Source organism: Cupressus sempervirens, chromosome 5, assembly GCF_028749045.1.
Source record: "Cupressus sempervirens isolate cs-2001-9-10 chromosome 5, ASM2874904v1, whole genome shotgun sequence".
NCBI lineage: Eukaryota > Viridiplantae > Streptophyta > Pinopsida > Cupressales > Cupressaceae > Cupressus > Cupressus sempervirens.
This window is the reverse complement of record NC_143122.1, coordinates 1,008,543,620-1,008,565,794: the sequence shown is the minus strand read 5'-3', so window position 1 is coordinate 1,008,565,794 and position 22,175 is coordinate 1,008,543,620. Positions and strand designations below refer to the sequence as shown.

The following is a 22,175-nucleotide window of genomic DNA, read 5'->3' as shown; positions in this document are numbered from 1 at the left end:
TGAATTCTAGTTGGAGGACTAGACCATATAATGTAAGAAGTGAGCTTCGGTTGAGTGTGGTATAGATATCCATTAAAGAGAAAAACAATTTCCACCATATGAAGGGTGTATTCATAGTGGATTGCTTGGCCAAATGCTGAGGATCAGTTGGCTATCCACCAAAGCAACTATTAGATCTTATGATAGTGCTTTTATTTTTGTGGTATACAATTGAGACTTTTTCAACAATTTTTAATACAAGAGTGGTGTAGGACATAAACTATAGTTCCTTCATATTCTATTGAATACAATATTCTAGACCTAGGGCCGAAAAATCACTTTCATACCTTTCAATGGGAGAACCTTTATTTATTTTCTTTTCAACCCATTGTAAAATCAAATGTCCTCTACTTTTAAATTTTTCTTTACATGTGACGTGTGTTACGCCATTGTACCATTGCAAATTGGGACCACCACTTTTCACTGTTAGTTATAGGGTTTTGGCAGTAGAGTGTCAGTACTGAGCTTCAAAGAATGTTTTGAGTTTGATGAAGGATCTTTAAGTAGATATGTTTACACTATATCATCAATAACGAGTTACAATCAGGTTTTAAAGATTAAGACCTTTCACATACATTCAAAATCATCAATAACTGGTTACAGTATAGGAAGCGGAAGTAGATAAATGGTGGTTGTTTTCGTTCATTTTTGCAAACCAAGGATAAAATTTAAGTAAAATAAAATGTTACATAAACATGTTTTGTGAACCGTTTCAACATCTTCACATTTTGCCAATGCCTATGAAATTATAACTGCAACTCAAGAAATTGTAACACTGTCATTTTCTATTAGATGCATGTGCAAATTATTAAGTAGCCATCAAGATCTTTTTTGCGGCTAGTTAAGCTTAACCTACTGGCAGTTATGGCATTAACTTTACATTTGTGTATAGCTGCTATGAGTTATATCTGATTTTCATTATATTTTATTTGAATGTTTATTAATGCATAGCTCTAGGAACACCCTCTCAAGTTTGAGTTGAGCTCAAAGAGTAGGAGAGATCTCTCACTCTCATAGTTAGCCTTTAACCACCCTAAGTGTAATATTCCTTGCCCAAATTAACTGATTTTAGCTCAAGGACTATTGTCAAACACTTGTATGCTGCCTTTCTCTTTTCTGATTTTTCGTGTTTTAGATTTTTTGATATAGTTTGAATGATGCTAAAAAATTTAGAATGCTCGCAAATTACTCGGAGTGAGTTATGTCCCTCACAATTTGAACAACTCTTGCTAGAAGTGACTCATAAACCTGCTATCCCTATTGTTGACAATGCTTCGAGGTAAACCATGAAACCTAAATAACTCTTTGAAGAATAAATTTGCCACCTGTGTAGCAGTGTATGTAGTGTTGATTGGGAAGAAGTGGGAAAACTTTGTAAGCTGATCAACGACAACATATATACAGTCTCTACCCTGGGCTCTCGACAATCCTATGATGAATTTCATGGATAAACATTCCTACTTCTTGTCAAGAACTAGAAGTGGCTTAAATAAGCCGGTTGGATAAGAGTGCTCTTGTTTATTATGCTGGCAAGTATTGCAACAGCTCGTCTTTAAGCCCTTTCCAAGAAAAATGCTCATGAATCTACCAGGAGGTTTTGTAAAAAATTGGATGTCCTCCCATAGGTGAGTCAATATAAACTCTCAACACCATCCTCTTCACCTTTGACCCTGGCACCAAATAAATGCGCCCTTTGTAAATGATGATGTCATTCACAAGGGTGAAATCACTATTCTGGATCAATCCATCTATGAATCTCGATGCTCATGTACCCTTTGCATACTCTACAAGGATCAAATGTCTCCAATCCTTTGATATATCGGTCATCAAGCTCAAGTGGGGTCTTTGTGACAAGGCATTTGCAACTACATTTTGTGTCCCCTTGAAATTGGCAATATTAAAATCATATGCTTGTAATTTACTTACCTGTTTTTGTTTCTTGTCGTTAAGATCTCACTGCCCCAGGAAATGTTTCAAGCTATTGTGGTCAGTTTTTATGTTGAATTTGCTACCCACTGAATACTACCTGAATTTGGCCAAAGCATGCATTATGGCCAACATTTTCTTATCATAAATCCTGAAGCTCCTCTCAGCCCCCCTGAGCTTCCTACTCTCATAAGCAATCGGGTGCTTCTCCTGTATAAGCACCCTCCAACACCTTCACCAGATGCATCACGATGCAACTCAAAAGGTTTGCTAAAATCTGGTAATGCTAGCACTGGACAAGAATTCATGAACTCCTTGAATTTATCAAAACACTCTTGTGCCTCAAGAGTCCATAAGAAAGCCCCCTTTCTCATCAAGTCCATCAAGGGTGTTGCATGCCTGAAATATCCACTAACAAACCTCTTGTAGAACCCACACAACCCCAAAAATCCTCTCAATTGTGTCAGGTTCACTAGAGTAGGTAACTTAATAATAGCACAAATCTTTTCAAGATCTATGCCTACTCCCTGAGCACTAATAATGTGACCCAAATATAATAACTTTGATAATCCCAAATCACATTTGGACTCCTTTGCATACAAGGACTCCCTGCTCAGAATGCTCAACACAGTGTCTAAGTGCCACACATGCTCATCCCATGTCCTACTATACACCAAGATGTCATCAAAGAAGACTAACAATATTTTCCTCAGTTGATGCGGAAAAACCCTGTTCATTATGGATTGAAAAGTAGCTGGAGCATTAGTTAGCCCAAATGGCATAATTACAGACTCAAAATGGCCACAATAAAATCTAAATGTCATCTTCTCTATATCTTGCTCTGTGGACTCGGATATGATGATAGCCTGATCTCAAATCAATTTTGGAGAAGAAACATGCTCCATGTAACTCATCTAATAACTCATCAATTTGTGGGATGGGGTACCTATTTTTTATAGTCTTCTTGTTCAGGACCCTATAATCTATGCACATCCTAGGAGTTCCATCCTCCTTCTCCACCAAAACTACAGAAGAAGTGAAAGGTGACTTACTTGGTCTAATGTGCCCCATAGCCAGTAGTTCTTTGATGGTTTTCTCGATCTCATCCTTCAATCTCTTTGGATGCCTGTAGGGTGTAATCATGATGGGTTTAACACCCTCCTCTAACTCAATAATATGCTCAATACCTCTATCTCGAGGTCTATCTGGTGGTATTTCACTAAAAACCTTGTAGTTCTTGATTCTCAGGTCCTATATGTCTGGGTGATATTCTGATTTTTGCTGCCCCTGTGATGGCATTAAAGTGCAACAGGCTACCCACTCAACCTGGTCATGTCTCGACAAGCTCTCCATGTGTCTGCAAGACATCATCCTAAACCCATCATCATGAATGGCCTTAAGTATATGGTTCTTCCCCTCTGACGGAAGCTTCATCTCCATATCTCTCAAATTGAGAGTGAACTCCCCTATGTCATGTAATCAAGTCATACATGTAATCAAGTCATACCCAAGATCAAATTTGTATCACCCATGTAAAAAATAGAATTGACCAATACAAGAGTTTTATGGAGCAAGAAGAAAGTGTTGTACATTTTTCACAGTGTAAAGATGGAGGGAAGTCAAATAGTGTAATCAAGCAGAGAAATAAAATTAAAGATACGGTGATACTAAAAGAGACATCTGGAGGTGAAGGTAATGTTCTTTTTAGCTCCTGTTCAAATGAACTATGTTGTCTTTATAGATTTAAAATATCTGTTGTTTATGAATGGTAATGGAACTAATATCAAGGTTGAAATATGCAAGGCACAATAAGCCAATGCATATTTCTTGACCAGTGCAGGATACAGCTAACTCTCATAATGCATCATATAGATTCTTTGCATTTGTCATTATTATATTTTGTTCTAGACATTGAAAGAAAATTCCCGAGACTATTATAAAAATTATAGATTGACATTTAAGACCTGCACAGGTAACTTCAAGAAGAAGTTAATAATGCTTTCAATGTTTTAATTATTTCTTTCTTCTTTGAGGTTAGCCTGTTACCTCCATTACATAATTTCCTGTAACATTTTACTTTTGTATCAAATTTGAAGTCAATATGCATAATGTTCTGGAATGAGGATGTCTGTGCTGAAAATTTTTTTTTAGTTGTAAATGGTTATGTTGCTTACTAAATCTTATTCCAATTAAATTAATGTTAACTTGAGACTATCTGAGACTATCTGAAATAGATATACACCTCAATTAAATCTAACAACAAAGTTTGAGAACGCAGAAGAAAATAGTTGCATAACCATTATGAACAGTATTGTACCCTAGGATGAGATTTCCAATGATTGTATCTAACAGAAGAAATATTTGCATGTAGAACCCAAATTTGAAATAGCAAACAAGAACTTACAACAATAAGTGATTTTTCATACAAAGATGCATTGTACATTGGAAGCCAAGGGCAAAGGATAGCCTGTAATAGTCTTGTCCGATGAGGTGCATACACATTTATTTACTTAAAGAAGGCTAGTACAAATAAAAAGCTTTATTAAATAATAAGTGACTTTTACATTGTAGTGCTTGAATATTTGTGAATTTTTCATGTAAATTTTTAAGATAAAATTTGGAGGGGTTCTATACCTAGTCTCACCCAAGCAAACACAAAAATGGAGTGTCCCCTTTTGGGTTTTTCTTAAATCTTGTTCTGAAATCTTAAGTTCATTTAAAACAAGAAACTTATCCATAGTTAAGATTATACCTCTACCAATAAAATGTCATTATCAAGTCTGGTTTAGATCTTGTAATCATGTTATACAATGTTTAAAATATAATTCATAAGGCAAGTTATTTCTATAAGGGTTAGGGATCCGATAAACATAAGTGCATATATATCAATAATTATCTTAACCTATTTAGATAAATTGTGCCTGAGGTTTTAAATTTTGGAACCAAGCCATCAGTTGTTCCAACTCCCATAAATAATCATGGTAGGTTTTGGAGAGCAAATCCACAAACAGTGCCTGGAAACTTATTCAACCAAATTAAGCCTAAGGGCATGCAACATCCAACTAAGAAAAAATATCCCTTGGTCCTGTTAAGGTTGTAGCTTTAGTCGGATTGATTCGATTACGAGATACATTGTTGATGGTAAATCATCATTTAGACAAATATTCTTACACACACACACACACACATGTTTATTTATATTTTTGTTAATATATTATTATTATCGAGTAATGATTAACTATAGGGACATGTCTCCTCTCATATTTTTAAGTCTTCAAATCTGCATTTGGAACACACCAATAACAGTTGCAGTGTTATTGCATTTGCAGAAAATGATCCATGTTACTCAACATGGTATCAAAGCCAGGTTGCAAATGTCAAAAAGGAGAGAATGAAACTGAAAAGAATACAGTAGCAACAAATGATACTTCAATGTGTAATAGAAAATCATAATTGAAAACAATATACCTATTGCAGAGGATAATATTTAAATTGCAGAAGAGAAACATATTGGATAACATATACTATAGACATACATATTCGATATTATAAAATATGATGGCCATCATATAGTATGTATGACAACAGACACAAAAACTATGTGGAAATACAAGATATTTCAACATTTTCAGGTCCCTTTGTGATGCACAAGAAGGAGAACAACACTATTACTAAAACCACAGGCGTCTAGGCCTCAACTTCTTCTCCCAATCTGGCCAATATTGTTTTCGAGCCTTATCTGCCCCAATTGGGCTGGAACATGGACAAAAATTACATGAGCAAAATAATGCTGGATATAGATGACATCTACTCCCTACTAGAATCCTTCTTCAACCATTGAAGTTTTTTTTTTAGTAGCAACATTGATTCACCATCAAACAGTCTAACCGTAGATCAAATTGACATTCATCTGGCTTCAACATAGCTTGTTTTTGTTTATCATTTTTTTTCATGGGAAATTTTCCTCATTATCTCTAGAGCTTTGAAGATATGAGATGAGCGCCTATCATTATCACTCAGACCTCATTGTCCATCTCTGATCTCGGTCAGTGTCTTCACATCGAGCTCTACAGACTTCAAAACTGAAGACCCTCCACCTCTATTTCTCAGCAGCCATGTTTTAAGCATGTCCCAAGTTGAGTTCCAATTGCAGAAGATTCCAACAACACTGTTTTGGCTCTTCAATCACAACCAACATTGAAGCCCTTTAGAAATCAGTGATCGAACAAAATAGAAAGACACACCACTCTAGAGCGGCCTACATGGAAAAAGATTGTGTACTTGAAATGACAATCAAAGGGGCAAAAAACTACAAAATAAATGTATGCGGTTAGCAAAAAGGTTATTCATCAACAGCTAATACATAACTACAGATAAATGAAACAAGGTGGACCCACCACTAAAAGGAGGACTAACACCCAATATGGAGGAGGACCCACTATTCGAGAGTTTATAGAAGTCACCGGTAATAGAGAGTATAACAAACCAATACCTGAAGGTCGTCTATGGAAGGTGTAAAATAGTCAAAGGAAATATAAGGTGAAAGAAAGTTATGTCAGCCACATTAGAGTAAGAAGAAAAGTACGGGGAAAGAGAAGGGACTTATTTTTAGGACACTTATCAGTAATCTTAGAAGACAAAATCCAAGTCAGCACTGGGTCTTAAATATATATGACATGACATGACTAGACCACTAAGAAAATGAATATGATCAGGTTGAATATTTAGTATGAAGATTTGTTTTATTTGGAGCTCACAAGATTAAATTTTTTTTTCAGGGCTTGGATTAGTTAAAGGATTTTGTTAATAGAATGCAATTATGCATAAAAAATAAAATTAAAGAAGGTTTGGAATCACAGGGGAGAACTACATATTCGAATATAAAAAATGCTTTAAAATTGATATGCCTCGATATGATATCTCACAATAATATTCAACATCTGCAGAAATCATCATATATATAGAAATGGTGTGTGGAATTGATAGTAGGGTTGGGTATGAGAATACATAGGGACACATCAATGAACTTTGAATCAATGTCTCAGTAATCCAATCACCTCTCTGTATAGTGATGGCTCATTAGCTCTGGAAACATAATAGAACACATATGCCTACCAAACAACACATTATTAATATTAGTTGAGATAGAAGATCACATCAAATGGAGTGGGTGAATCATTGGTAAAAGAGGACTTCAAGAAAACTATCGAGACCTTGCTAAGCACAGATAAGTAACCAACAAGGGGTTAAAGTAAATTGATAGAAGCTACATAGAATAGTCTGGGAACTATATGTGTTTTTTTCACATGAGTTAATGTTCAAAAATGCAATCTGATTTGGAGCTAGAAGGACCAAATTGAATTTTGGAAGAAAGACAAATACTCAAAAGAAAGATGTGGATTACATTCACAAGGATGATGTGTGGATGTGTAGGGTGCCATTAGCAGATTTCATTTTGCTCTTTATTTATCCATCTCTTTTATTTTTTAATAACATGATTGCACTAGTCCTTCAAGGCTGATATGATTGGATAAAGATATGGAGACGAATAAAAGATTTAGGACACCATGATACAATCCTTATGTGGAGGAGATTGATGAGTTTGAAAAGTTTTCAGATGCATGCTTTCCCAGCACAAATTTACAGGAGATAATGTTGCAACAGTAAGGAAAGTTGAAGCTGCATATTAACAAGCTTATCATGAATGGAAATCTTGTAGTATATTCAAAGGATTTGATTTAACACAAACACATTTGGTATAATTACCATCACCATAAATTAACTCAAGATATGTAGATGAGATACAATAGTGAAGTGGATCTGATGGGTCAATGATATAAAAGTGAGAATTTTACATTGTGGGGGAGAATAATAATCAATGTTACATTTCCACTTGAACCATCTTTAGAAAGGAGACGTTCCATTCTCAAATCTCTATGGACCCTCATGTGTAGATAAGCATTCTTATCTTTTACATTTATCTACTCATTGTAGTCTCTCTCCTATTTGTAATCCTATACATATCATAAGAGTTATTTTCTTTGATCTTTTCCTTTATGTTTGAGAATGTTCTTGCAAGAAAAGATGGTTGGTACTTAACTTTAGCTACCAAATATTGTGCAAAATCAATCTTATGACAGTAGCTCGAAAGAAGCTGTGATCTAGAATTCATTAGTCATTTGATAATCAGGCTAGATAATTTGAGGCTCTAGAATTCATTTACATTAAGCGGAAGCTTCTTCAAAGACAACGCAAGAGCTTAGAAGATTGATACTCAGTGGGAATCTAGAAATGCACGTGTTTGACTGCATGATTTTGATGGGCCTACTCTTGTGTACATCATGAGGAAGTAATGTCTTATCACCAGAAAGTTGGAAGATCGATATCAAATTCAGAGGGACTTTGACAAATATCCTTGGGCAAAGAGAGCCCCTAAGGGAGAAACTACAAGACCTGACTTCCTAATATCATTGTTTAGAGGGAGAATTTTGAGGTACAATCCCTTGTGAATGATAACTTATATATATATATATATATATATATATATATATATATATATATATATATATAGATATATACACACACACACATACATGCGTGCACACACACACATATATATTTGAAGGGTTGCTATTGGTGATGATCTTATCAATAGCTTGACCTATTATCATGACATACTACATTAAGTTGTTGTCCTGGAGTGTCGGTAATCATGATAACGAACGTATCACGATCAAACTACATTAACTTGTTTTCTTGGAGCGCTGGAAATCAAATAACTCATATCCTACTAGGATATGACATATTCTTTTGGTAGGCATCAAGGATTGATGCCAGTGCACATACCAAAAGAATATAAGTATGATGAATATCATATGATTGATATTTCATGTTGAAACATACTTCAGATTACATTAAAAGATAACATCTAAGTTGATGGATATTTATTGATATCCTTAAATATGCCATTCCAAGAATATCATACTGAGATGATATCTCTTCATATACTTGAGAGCATAATGTGTTCTATAACAATCCTCCCTAGCTAAGAGGGAGTGTTAAGGTTGTAGCTTTAGTCAGATTGATTCGATCATGAGATACATTATTGATATATATATATATATATATATATATATATATATATATATATATATATTGTATATACATATATAAAATATTATTTATATTGTTGTTAATATATTATTATTATCTAATGATGATTAACCATAGAGACATGTCTTCTCTCATATTTATAAGTCTTCAAATCTGCATTTGGAACACACCAATAATAAGGGCAGTGTTATTACATTTGCAGAAAATGATCCATGTTACTCAACAGGCCCACAAGTGACAGGAATATCCACTAATATAATTCCATTACTTGGGCTTGCCCACTTAACTCAAAGTAAGCCGGGTAATTGAGGAAGATTTTTCAGCCCAATGAAGTCCAAGAGTGCACAACATCCAACTAAGACAACTGCCCTCATGGCCCACAAATGGCAGGAGTATCCATTAATACAATTCCATCACTTGGGATTGCTTACTTAATTTGAGAGAACTAGTCTACCATATTCCCTAATATATTTCCTTTTGTTCCTGTATGATTTCTTATGGAGTAAAGAATAGATATATATTTTTTATATTTATTAATTAAAGAAACATAATAAAGTTTATTATTGTCTTGGTAAGTGATATTTGAAGAGCATATATACATATATGATAATGTTGGTCCACATTGCATACACAGCATACATATCAAACATATTCTCATGCCTGCCACGATATTTTATTATATCCAAATATGGCTTTATTCTGAACTGCAGATCTATTCACTCGATACTGACTTATCTTTTTCTTCCTTGATGCCCTCCTTCAATGCGGTCTTATACATTTTATATCTTTATTTATCTACAAAGAAAGATGACCTTTGTTGATGCCAACCCTTAAGAATGGTCATGACCTTTCTTAATGATGCCTCTTCATAACCCAAACCGACCACTACCTTGTTTGTTCATAAATTGCTACTTCATATGCCTTAATTGCTCATGCAAGAGCATCTAAGGTGTAAGAGAAGTGCTACATCACCCAAAAATAAATTGTTTAGTTGTAAATAAGGGCTATTTTTGAAGATATCGCCTGATCCCATGCTTAAATTCTGGTGAGAAATCAGCATTTAGGGTTGGGGAATTACCTTTCATGCCAAAATAGTGTGTATATATATATATATATATATATATATATATTATCAAACTATAAATGGAAGGAATAATTTAGTTAAAAAATCTGAACCTAAAAGATGAAATCTGGAAACAATATTAGAATTGTTGATTGCTATATTAAAGTCATGTTGAAACCCTGTGCAGTTTTCAATTTTCATCCTATAGGTTGAAAAACATGATTCCTCCAAAATATCCTGTTGCAGATGTTAAAAGAAATTTAAAAATTGTATGCATCTTCAAAACCTTCAATCCAGCTTGAAATTCTTTTGATTCCTCCAAAAAATCCTTTATTAATCAGCCAAACATGGTATTAAGTTTGACAAACTCAGAAATTTTCATTATTCTGTTGAGTATCGCAATTTTTTACATTTTTATTGGAAACAGTCATCAAGTAATTTGTGTTGGCTAAGTTATCATTTAAATTTAAATTTCCATCATCAAAACACTGGCAAAACAGGTGGTTTGTGATTTCATAAATGGTATTCATGAACACTACGGCAGGCATTCATTTATGTCAATTACTATTCTGAATACAAATGTATCAAATTCATTAGTAGACAACATTCAATTTATTCAGAGCTACATGTTGGATGAAGGAACAATGAAACCAGAGAACAGGAGTGACATTTTGAAGTTGGAGCTTGATATCTATTGTTACAATTGAAGAGTAGAGCAGATTGTCCTTAGGTCCAAAGGTTGTTGCCTCTGCATGGAATGCCCCATTTGTAAAGATTATGTACTCATTGGTTATACTTATATTAGAAGGGGTTGAAGATAATATGTATTACAGGAGAAATGTGACACTGGACATACCTTGGAAAGATATATTCTAGAGCCCCCACGGGTTAGGTGAGTTGGTTTGAGGTTGTGGGAGATCCCCATGGTCTTGGTTTTGGATCCCCTGCCCATCATTACCCCTACACAGACACTTGGGGGAGGTGTTGGTTATTCTGTGGCTGAAGGGATTAGTCTCGCTCCAAGCTCGCCTCGTAAAGGGAACCTGCTGGGCTTGGGACGCAGGGACACTCCCGAGACAAAAAAAAGAAAGAAAGACATATTATAGAGGCCAAGGTTAATTATCAAGGGAGAATAGAGAATCAGACTAGCAAGTGATTGAATGGTCTTCTTGAGGGAAACACGTGCATGTGGAGCATGTTTAGTTGGGCTTGAATACAGGTCATAATTGCTACAGAGTACCATAGTTTCTACAATAGTGGAATTTGGGAACACTTCATTGTTTCCCTTGGCTTCCCCAAACCTACTTAATAGGCTCAAATTGAAAAATATTAAATTGGAGATCTGTGTTTCTAAAGCTAGCCAGAGAAATTTTTCAATTAAGTGAAAGTGTTATTATTATGAGGTATTCAGACTTGAAGATTCTATTTAATCCAATGCTCTACATGTAATTATAGAATTAGACTTTGTGTGTGTGTGTGTGTGTGTGTGTGTGTGTGTCTATATATATTGTCATTACAAAATATAGAAAAAATTGATCATGTATGTTAGTGCGCATATAAAATATCAATGTAGGGATAGGCATGCTCTGAAGACTATAATTATACCTGCAATTTTGCCTTTCAATTATCATCCATGTAACTACTATCTTGTAGTGGTGTGTGATAGGACATAGATTTTAGTAAATCACTGCTGAAGTAACTTGGCATATTTGACAGTCGCTACTAACAAAAACTGTGAAATCATATATCATTAGTTTGTTATAAAATCCTGGCGGTTGTTTGATCTAGCTAAAGTATTCAGTCTTTTCAATCAGAATGCTTCACAGGCACCTCTTATATGAATGTTTGCCTCTATTATCTTCAGATCTTCTCTGGCTTATCAATCATTTTATGCTCAAACCATGTTTGAATTTTAGTAGGTTAATTGCATAAATTATAACTTTGGTCCTTGCGCCACCTGGGTTATAGATTGTTCAAGTTAGATTTGTAGATGGAAGGTGTACACTTCTGCATGGCACATGTTGTTGCAAGTAACTGAATGTAATAATTGTTTTGAAACCCAATCTTCAGACACCAAAAACAATTCTTATAGATGGGACGTATATAGGGTGAAACTAACTTACTATGTCAATGTTTCTGTAAGAAATGATACTGTGTTATCATAATCTATTTTTACAGATAATTATGAGTTTGAAACTTTGATATGAATCTGCATTTATTGGCATGAAATAAAAATAATTGTTTTCCAACAGTTTTAGAATATAGATGGTTATTTTCATGTAGTTTTTTTCTCTTTGTAGATAGATCATTTAGTGATTAGTGAGTTTCTTGTCGTTGTTTTTGGATGTAATTGTTTCAGTTTTTGGTTGCCTCGTGACAGCCCATGAGCCTGAAGTAAATTGTGTACACACTTTAAATGTTAAGCGTAAGATGGATAGCGAATTAAAGGAGTGCAAGTCTGCAAAAAAAATGAAGGCAAAAAACCATCCAGGTAACAGCTGCATTTTCTCTGAAAGCATCATCCAATAATTGTCATGTATTGGAAAATATTTTTCTAGTAGAAAAGATTACAGAACCTTTTTTCGTTATTCCATGGCATTGCATGATGCCAAAGGGGTTGATTTTCTGCCTCTGAAATCAGAGAAAACAGGTAACAGATTCAAAATTGTAACAAATGTTGCATTAACCAAAGAAAATGGTGTAGAAAGTTTGAATGGAGAAAGTAAAGTTGAGGATCAGCAGCAGGTAACCAAGAAAAGGAAACTCATGGAGCAGAAGAAAGGAAAGGCAACCCATCAAGGGGTGGTAGAAAAAAATTGCATGGTGGATTTTGAAATAGGGAAGGAGGAAGGCCAACCCAAGTGAAAAAGAGTAAAACCTTTAAAGAAAGAATCTATTCAAACTCATGCAAGCAAAGGAAATAAAGATGAAAAAGAGCAAAAAGTGAAAACTGTTTCATCAAATCTAGAATGCATTCTTCATGAGATAGCAGAACGTAACAACCAACAGTCAAAGGAGCATGGATTAATGCAGATGTTTTCTTATCATAATAAACCTTTGGAAAAGGAATCATCTTGTTGGCCTCCATTTGTATCTTCTACATCCAATTCATCTAAGCTTTCATGCTATACTAAATCTCTTCGCACTAGACCTGAAAGACAAGGATCTGCATTCGAGTGCTCTATTTCATCATTTCCTATTATGATTGTACAAGCTGAAAAACCTTCAATTTTTGAACACACTAATGCAACAAATTGCGACTTGATAGATTTTTGTAATTCGAGGAAACCTAGTCCAAAAGCAGGCATAACTGGCGATTCTCTAAGTGACTATTTTGGGTTTATAATGGGTGCTAAAGACCTGTGTAAATCATCAGGAACAAGTGGGAAGCCCAGTCTGGATACATTGTTTTTTAATGGCAACCAACTAGAAGGATCGTTGATTGATGCTTCTAGAGGTGAATCTTCTGTAGTTCGTAAACAATCAGACACATCTTGTAAGGGGACTTCAGGCTCCCAAGTAAAATCTCCAAAGTGGAAAGGATTTGTAGAAAGGGATGTTGAGGGAGCACTTGTAATTTCAAGTAGGGAACATAACTCATATATGGAAAATGCAGCTTTAGAAGAAGGCAAGGATTTGGAACAGAAAGCAGATAGGATTAAGGTTTGTTTTTGTTTCATGTAAATTACCCATACACTTCATTCTTTGGATTTGACCAAAATTCGTTAGGATTTTTGTGTAATCTGTGATGTGTGAATTAAAGTCTTTTTCGTTGGTTAATTCTTTGTTATTGTATGATCCAGAGCAATGGAGGCGATGAACTTGAAGCTATTGGTTTCTATTTCCGTGCATCTTTAAAATTTCTACAAAGTGCTTCAATTTTAGAGCTGCCTTTGAGTTCTGATAGTGTGAGGCACTGGGGAAATAAATCTATGCCTTTGTTCACATACTCTGCTAGGATTTCTGAGTAAGTTCCTTTTAGTGGCATTTAAATTTTAATGGTTGGAGTTGATCGAGAAAATTCACAGATTATATGCATTCTAAAATTGTAAATTTAAAAAAAATGGTTTGGGCTAATTGTTTAGTTAAATGGACAAAGCTTCTAAACAGAGAACCTTTAATATCTTATAAGTTGTCTCCAACTGTAGTAGGAACTGATTTGTTTCATCCCTTATTATAGATAGCATAATTTGTCTGGAAACATTTATAATAATTATGTATCCTAAGTTCCAAACACATTTAAAAGACAGGAAACTCACAAACTTCAAGCACATAGTAGTATTTTTTGTGTTAAGATAAGCTAATATGTTGATAGGTTTATAATACTCTTGACCTTTGCTATCCTTGATGATTTATGCCATATGACATTTGAATTCCTTGAAGGTCTGTTGTGGTTCATGGAACTTGGTGACTATTTTAGTATCTTTATTATTACCACAGTTTGAAGCTTGCTTTGAAGTCTTAAATTGTAGTTACCACAGTTTGTTCCTGAAATTTTCTCAAGTGACAGAAAATTGATTTAATATCTTTTGGTCACAAAATGCACTTTTTGTGTATGTGTCTGCAAGTTTCCCCATCAGAAAGAGGACTTGTAGCTCAGTGGTTAAAGGTTTTCAAACTTGAAGTTTAGACTATTTTTGTTTCTACAGTATGTTAAAGGTCACTGAGGGTTTATATTTAATTATTCACTTCCTAATTCTTGACTACATTGATCATAAAATATTCTCATTTGTTTTATAGGGATTGTGCTAAGGTGTATGAACGGAATGGAAAGTGGGCAACTGCTGCTCTAGCCTACCAATGCACAGGATTTGCATGTATGCATGTTGTGATGGCCAAGAATCTATATTTAAGCAGACATAGACAAGAACTTATATCAGCTGTTATTATGCTTCGGATAGGTTAGTTTTTGTTTACACTTTTAAGAATTTAACATTGTATTCATTTGTAATTTTGTTGATTTAAAAATTTTTATTTGTAATTGCCATGGCTGAGAGGACCGCATTGGGGATTTCTATGCTATGGAAGGGTGAATGCTTATTTGTTCTAGACATACTCTGTCATTGTGTCAGATGTTATCCATATTCGTTGTTCTGCAAGATAAGGGAATTGACAGTCTAACCGTAAAACATGAAGGTACAAGTATTGAAAACCAAATCATAGATTGATGATGATATGAGTATTTGCAAATAAAGATAGTGCACATAGAGAAACAATATTAGCACTTCAAATTTGCCAAATACAATGATAGATAAAATGCCACTCTGATTCGCCAGATCTAAGAAAAACCATACAAACAGAATAGGGTGAGGGCTGAATCCCACTTAAGTCGAAAGAGCCAAGTAGAGAAGATCTTTCACTCTTGAAATGACGAACAACAAAGAAATCCCAACAGGAATTCTCTGTAGAGAAATAATAAACCAAATCGCATACCTACTACTACCTACATGTGCTTAAATACTTGTCGAGGAAACCTTTCCGAGGGTGTACAAAGATAGCTGATGGCCACACCTACCTACAGACACAATTAAATAAAAAATGGGTCCGAGATATACTAAATCAATCGGAAGCACAAATACAAATATTATTAACTTGTGCCCCATATTAATAAATTAAAGTAACCAATTAAAGGTCCTTTTGTTATATTATTTAAATTTTTGGGACCAGTTAATTAATTAATTAAATTAAATTATTACATTCAAATTTGGGGACATGACAATCCCTAAATGAGAGTCCTATTCCTTCTTTTGTAGCTTTTCTGTTGCTTTTTCAAGAAAAGGAAACACTTTTTGCTTTTTTGCTATCTTTTTGAGAATATTTCTCATGCTTCTTCACTATTTTTCTTGGAATAGCTTTTCTTTTTCATTGTTTTAAAAAATAGCTTAATTTTTTCACTATTTTTCAGGAATATTTTGTTCGCCTTATTTTTAATAAGAAGCACTTCCATTTCCAATCTCCCATTGTAGCAATAAATAATAAAGGCCCATTCATTAAAATAAATCATCTTCAATTTAATGTTTGGCCTCTATAGTCCCTTCATTAAGTAAATAAATAAAAATAACGATAAATTTAATATATAATATTTAATTTAACTATATTAACATATAATTTATCATCATTTAGTGTAAAATCCCTGGCCTATATCAAAGTTGGGATGATCATCAAAATTGGACCTACCATCAATACTAAAAATAACAAGTATGCCAACTCTGTTGGAGCTGATAACTAACTTACTAAAAATAGTAGGCATGAGAGAGTTAACCCAAAAGGCTGTAGAAAGAAATTTTATGCTCATTCAAATGTCCAAATATGACATCCCACCTGATACTGCTTCCAAGATTTCCTGATCCTAATCATTAGTGCTTGGGAATCGGCTAAATAACCTAATGATGCCACCATGCTGAACTAGCTTAGGAAGGGGACATTACAACCACCTAGAAAATGCAGGTGGGAACTAGGATGGGAATGCCATTATTTAGAAGCATGATACTATTCCATTCAAAGGTTAGGAATATTAATAATTATCAGTCAATCGATAATAGTTCATTTGACAAACATCTTACTCCTGATCATTAGGTTAGTTGGTGATCATTTTAGAGCATTTAAACAATCATGTGTTTTGATGGTTACATCTAGTCATTCCATTGAGAACAAAGAAAATAATAAATATCAAAAAGTAAAACCAATTAAATGTTTAAATGAACAAAAAGTATGGAGTTCTATACAACCTAAAAAATTTAAAATTAAAAATAGAAAAAACTATAACTACTGATGAAAATTTCACTAAAAGCAAAGACATATTATATTGGTATTTGATAGTCATCATTATAATGCAAGCTGTTAAATTTTTAATAATAGCCACCTAGAAAAAGCTGATGAGAACCAGGATGAGAATGCCCTTATTTAAAAACATGATAAGGTGCCACTCAGTGATTGGCAATATTAGAATCAATCAATAAAACTTCAGTGGAAAAACATCTTAGTCCTTTTTATTGTTTCTCTCCTTACTAATACCTTGTTGGGAGCTGAGAATATTTTATACTAGAAAAATCTGTACAATTAAATGCAAAACGTAAAAGCAACCTCAAGTCCTATTGTATTTCTTTAGTGCTTTTAGCCCCTGCCAAAGAAATATCGACAGTTAGGAAGATAACCAATGTGATTTATACATAAAAGAATAAGAAACTTCTGTAGGAAGCTCTTGATTTCTAAGAGAGATTTGAAGAAACTTCATCTGAAGTCTCTTGACTTCTGGAGACATATTACTGTGATACGGAGAAATTTCTTATGCTCCCATCCGTGTAACTCCCTCAGTTATGCCAACTGTTTAACTACCCAAGTTTCCCAGCAACAAATTCTAACTAATTAAAGAAGATACTGTGAAACTAGATTTTCAGTGAATTTTGTCAATTTTAGGCATCAAAATTCTTAATTTTTCCATTATATAGTTGAAATTCCAAACTTTTTGTATGACAATTCTAAGATTAGTCTTTTCTGTAATGGATAGTATGTGCAGACGGAGACACATCTAATGCCCAGGGTAGTTGTTGATTGTCATTGTAGTAAAATGTAGTAATGTATACTGAGTTGTGTGAACTTATTATGATTTATAATTAGCATATTTACTAGTATTTAAAATTTTTGTTTGTGCAGGTGAATCTCCTTGTTCATCAGCGTCTAATGTTGACAACTTGAATTGCCATGCATTAACAGTAGTGAATCAACAAAAACGAGTTGCATCTCTAAATGCATCAGGAAACTATGTGATTGATACACAACACTGCCAACACTATAACCATTTGTTACAATTTGTAAGTTGAAAATTTCCTTGGGGCATTTGGCAGATGATACATGTTGTTCTAGAATATGAAATTGCACTATGACATTGATCCATGTAATTTAGCTTTGTTTTATCCTCTGAACAATTTTTTGCACTTATTTCTCAGTTTCTATTAGTTAAAGCATGTAAGAGAATATTTTTATACTTGCAGGTTGATGATGCTAGCGCATCATTTGTAGCTTTTGCAAAAGCAGGTAGTGCTTTGGATGCTGCTAGTGATTCAAGTTATAGAGAACATGAAATATCTGTGGTGAAAAAGGCTATCAATCTGAACTTTCATAATCTTGATGGACTGCTCAGTCTTGTAATCCCTCTCATGGAATCTGCATCTTTATGTTGACATCTATTATGGCTTCAACAACAATTTTTGCAGAAATAAGGAGGTAATAAGGATTATGGAGCAATATGCATGCAATTATTTCTACCATTTACTTACATGAATAGGTTGTGTATGAGTTACGACTAGTGTAAATTATGTAAATTACTATGTTATCTTGCTTGAAGAATCAGAAATGTGCTAGTAGGCAGGATTTGAACTGTGAATGAAAATGCATGTATCTTGAAGCTATTTGTAAGAGATTTCATGTGATGTTCTTGATATAAAATATAAACATTACTTTTGAATTCCCTCCTGGATCTTCAGGTCAACTTCATATGAAGTGTTTTAGGAGTCTTATCGTTTATGGAATGTACTGCAAATTCTGAGATATTTTCAATCAATATACATTTGACTACTAATTTTCATTCTCTCCTCTAAGGGGAGTTTACATACTTTGAAAGACATCGATGGATTCAATTTGACTCATAATTCGTAGCTCTAGATTGTGACACTTTTTTTTTTTGATACAGGTGCAAACATGCCCGAGTTACCCAATAATTCATGGCTGGTTATTATTCCTTAGTCACTGGTGGTTGGATAAGGTGTATTTTTTGGCTCTTCAAAGCATTTTAATTTTTATATTATTCATGATTTGGTTAATAAATTGGGCATCGTTTTGCATTGCAGGTCTTGTTTTAATGTCTCAGTTCTGCAAGATTTCTTGCCATTTTTATTTTAAGCCAATCTACAAATGCTAATACAGCTAACAGATTCACTTACAAATAAATGTGAATATTAGGACACCTGGAAATTGATATTTTTTGTAAAATAAAATTATTTAACTGTACTTCCGTGAGAGAACTCTATAAGATCGGGATGGACATGAACAAGGTATCGGAGTTGTGCAAAAATGCAAGTTTATACAATTTGTAATTTTCTCAAGTGTAAAATACTAGATAATATGTATTGATGCAATTTTGGTGACTGACTATTTGTGAAGCTTTCCATAGAAACTTACATACAATAAAATAAAATTATAATATGAAGGAAAAAAACATTTTTGCAGTTTATTACCAGTTATCCATCTTTTGTTTGTCTGGGAATATCTGTTCCCCAGTTGCACTTTTTCTTGTTGGTAACTTAGCAGACACATATTAAAAGAGCAATTTATCCATCGGGTTCCAATTGTGGAGTGATAGATTAAGCTTTACAGATTTCTACTTTGCAGAATAAAACTGTATCTTAATTAAATACTAGGTTTTCTTTTGGGGCCCTATCTTTGAAATTGTGAGGGTTTGTTTACAAGGTCCACATCTCATACATATCTTTGAAAGGACACTGCTTTAACTAGTGCCCTATCGTCAATGGATATTGCTTTAATTGCAGTTCATCCTGACTAGATCCTTCTTGCCACCTTCAACTTCACTTTTGGGCCTAGCAGTTACACAATCTCCAATCTGTGCTCCAACTTGAATGCTTATTCTACCTATTTTCTCCTCTGGCCAGGCATCTACTACAACTCTCCTCCATCTCCCTTCTGCATCCATTTGGTGTGCTCTAGGTTAAAAACTTATACTTCAATGTACTCCAATAGTGCATCTACGCATTCCCCTATCTCTTATATGCATTACTCAAGCATGCTTCACTGACATCATCTACAAGACTATTGCTCTTTATCAATTGATTAGGGATCCTCATTTTAGCATGTTTCCTAGTGCTAAGATGTTACTTAGGGAGATATGAAGGTTTTTGAACTTTTATATCCAATGTGAGAACCAAACAGCTCTAGCAAAAACTATAGAAACATCTAGATTATCACTTATATTGTTGACAATGTTAAGTTGCGTTGCCCCTATGTTTTGTCACGGGGGCATGTTGGTGTTTGGTTGAATGTAACCTTTTTTATGAAAAGTTTGTAAACAATTTTCATGGAGGAAACCCGTAGGACTTTACAAATTAGATAGATCCTAAAGTAGTAATTTTTCTATAACAAGGACCAATCATATTGTTTACAATTATCAAAGTGATCTTATTGAAAGAAGCTCAATTTTTCTTTGTTTAAAGACAAATTGTGATGTAGACAAGAACATGATTTTAGAAGGCTTGGCAAGCACCAACTGTGTTTGTTTCAATTATCAAGGCCAGTTTATTGAAAGGGGCTCATTTTTTCTTTGTTTAGAGACAACGAAGCAGGATGGATGGTCATTATAAGTGGATTATTTTTTTTGAATTTGAACAAAATGTTTTGACAAAAAATGTAAAGTATGACAGAGGAGGCATTAGGCTTTTGGAACCCCTTCATAGCTTTCATCCCCAAGTATTATATACTTAAAAATGCTATAGAGCTTTTGACCAATGTGGTACTGATCAATCCTCTTTCTTAGCCTTGGTTAACAAATGGGTGGACACAAAGGATAGCTTGAACTCTATCCTCAAGCTTTCATAGTGTCTTCCCTCTCCTCTCTCCTCAATTGACCTTGATAGGAATGTTGTGGATTTCTAACATTATTTTCCTTGCAAGGTTATAATCTCATTTTATATTTGCATATATTTTTGTTTCATGTGGTATTTAATAATTCTCATACACGTACATTTCTCGCATCATTACTTTAAACTTTGGTTACATGATTCTTTGCAGACCAATTGGAATTATTTTGTCTACATCCCCACATGTTCAACATTTTCATGTGTGTAAACATAGGGAAGGCTTGTTTCTTAAGGAATAACCAAAGCTTTCTTCCTTGGGGTTTTAGTCATACTTTTACATAGACTTCTTTGTTGTAGGTCTTCTGAAGTATTGGTTTGATGGGTTTTTTTTTTTTTTTTTGGATTATCTAACTTTTAAGATTGTGTATAATGACTCTTTGTGAACCCTTTGGTAGGAATTGTGATCCCATTTTAAAGGGGATGCCTAATCTCTAAATCTCATCGAGATCATTTTGAACATGTCGAGTTTTGGAGACATTCCTGTGGAATGGTTTCTAATGTTTTGTTTGTGTTGGAGTCGACAGTGCCATTTAAGTTTCTTCCTAGCCTATAACTCTAGACATTAAAAATGGTGGTCCAATGAACCAATAATTTTCATTATAAGGGGGATGAAAATGTTCTTCGCAAAAAAATCTAATGAGTGCAAATGAGAATGTGGATTCAACCTCACACACGGAAAACACTAATGTCTTGCAATGTGTCATCACATCAATATAATCAAACCAAGTAGCTTACCTCATTACAAAGAAAAAGTGAAAAATTGAAAATAAGTAGAAAAATTTTAATCAGTCAATAGAAGGCATCAAAGGGTGGAGGACTCAAATAAGTATGATTTATGGGTATTTTGCAGTAGACTGCTCTGGAAAGATAAAATAATCAATGAAACTTGGAGAGAACGATTTTTTTTTTGGAATAACAACATAAGGTTATCCCCTAATAATGATGTTAGGAGGAGGATTGATAGTCAAAATCACGGGCCACAGCAAAAGCATTTTTTTGGTATTAATTTTTTTTTTCCAATTTTTTGTGTGGATGTGTCTTCAAATCATAATTTGTCAAAGATATTTTGAAATGGAAAAGTCTCATTATGTCAAATCGAATCACACACACTAAAGGGATTCGAATTTCTTTAAGGTCGATCAGTGTGCTAAGAGAGCCTTAGCATGATAACAATTGAAGTACAAAGTACTAAGATAATGCAAAGTCAATAAATGGAAATTTATTGTCAATCAGTGTATTCTACAATGGATATAGGTAATGAAGGTAAATCTTTAGTTTGTATATATATTTTGGTTAGTAGATGTATTAAAATTACAAAATATGAGGATTATTGTACACTAATACGATAGACTAAGGGTACTCTTTTAGATCTAATGCAAGATCATGGA

The 22,175-nt window shown here is 33.9% G+C and overlaps 1 protein-coding gene across 1 annotated transcript in view; it reads left to right on the top strand.

Moving 5' to 3' along the window:
- LOC149559349 (uncharacterized) overlaps positions 1-18,321 on the top strand; it is a 125,116-nt gene extending 106,795 nt beyond the window's left edge. The window contains 7 exon segments of the mRNA XM_089831359.1: positions 12,501-12,632; positions 12,756-12,886; positions 13,175-13,804; positions 13,945-14,108; positions 14,882-15,042; positions 17,795-17,952; positions 18,133-18,321. Coding sequence (XP_089687485.1) covers positions 12,501-12,632; positions 12,756-12,886; positions 13,175-13,804; positions 13,945-14,108; positions 14,882-15,042; positions 17,795-17,952; positions 18,133-18,321 — 1,565 coding nt within the window.
- The last annotated feature ends 3,854 nt before the right edge of the window (positions 18,322-22,175 follow it).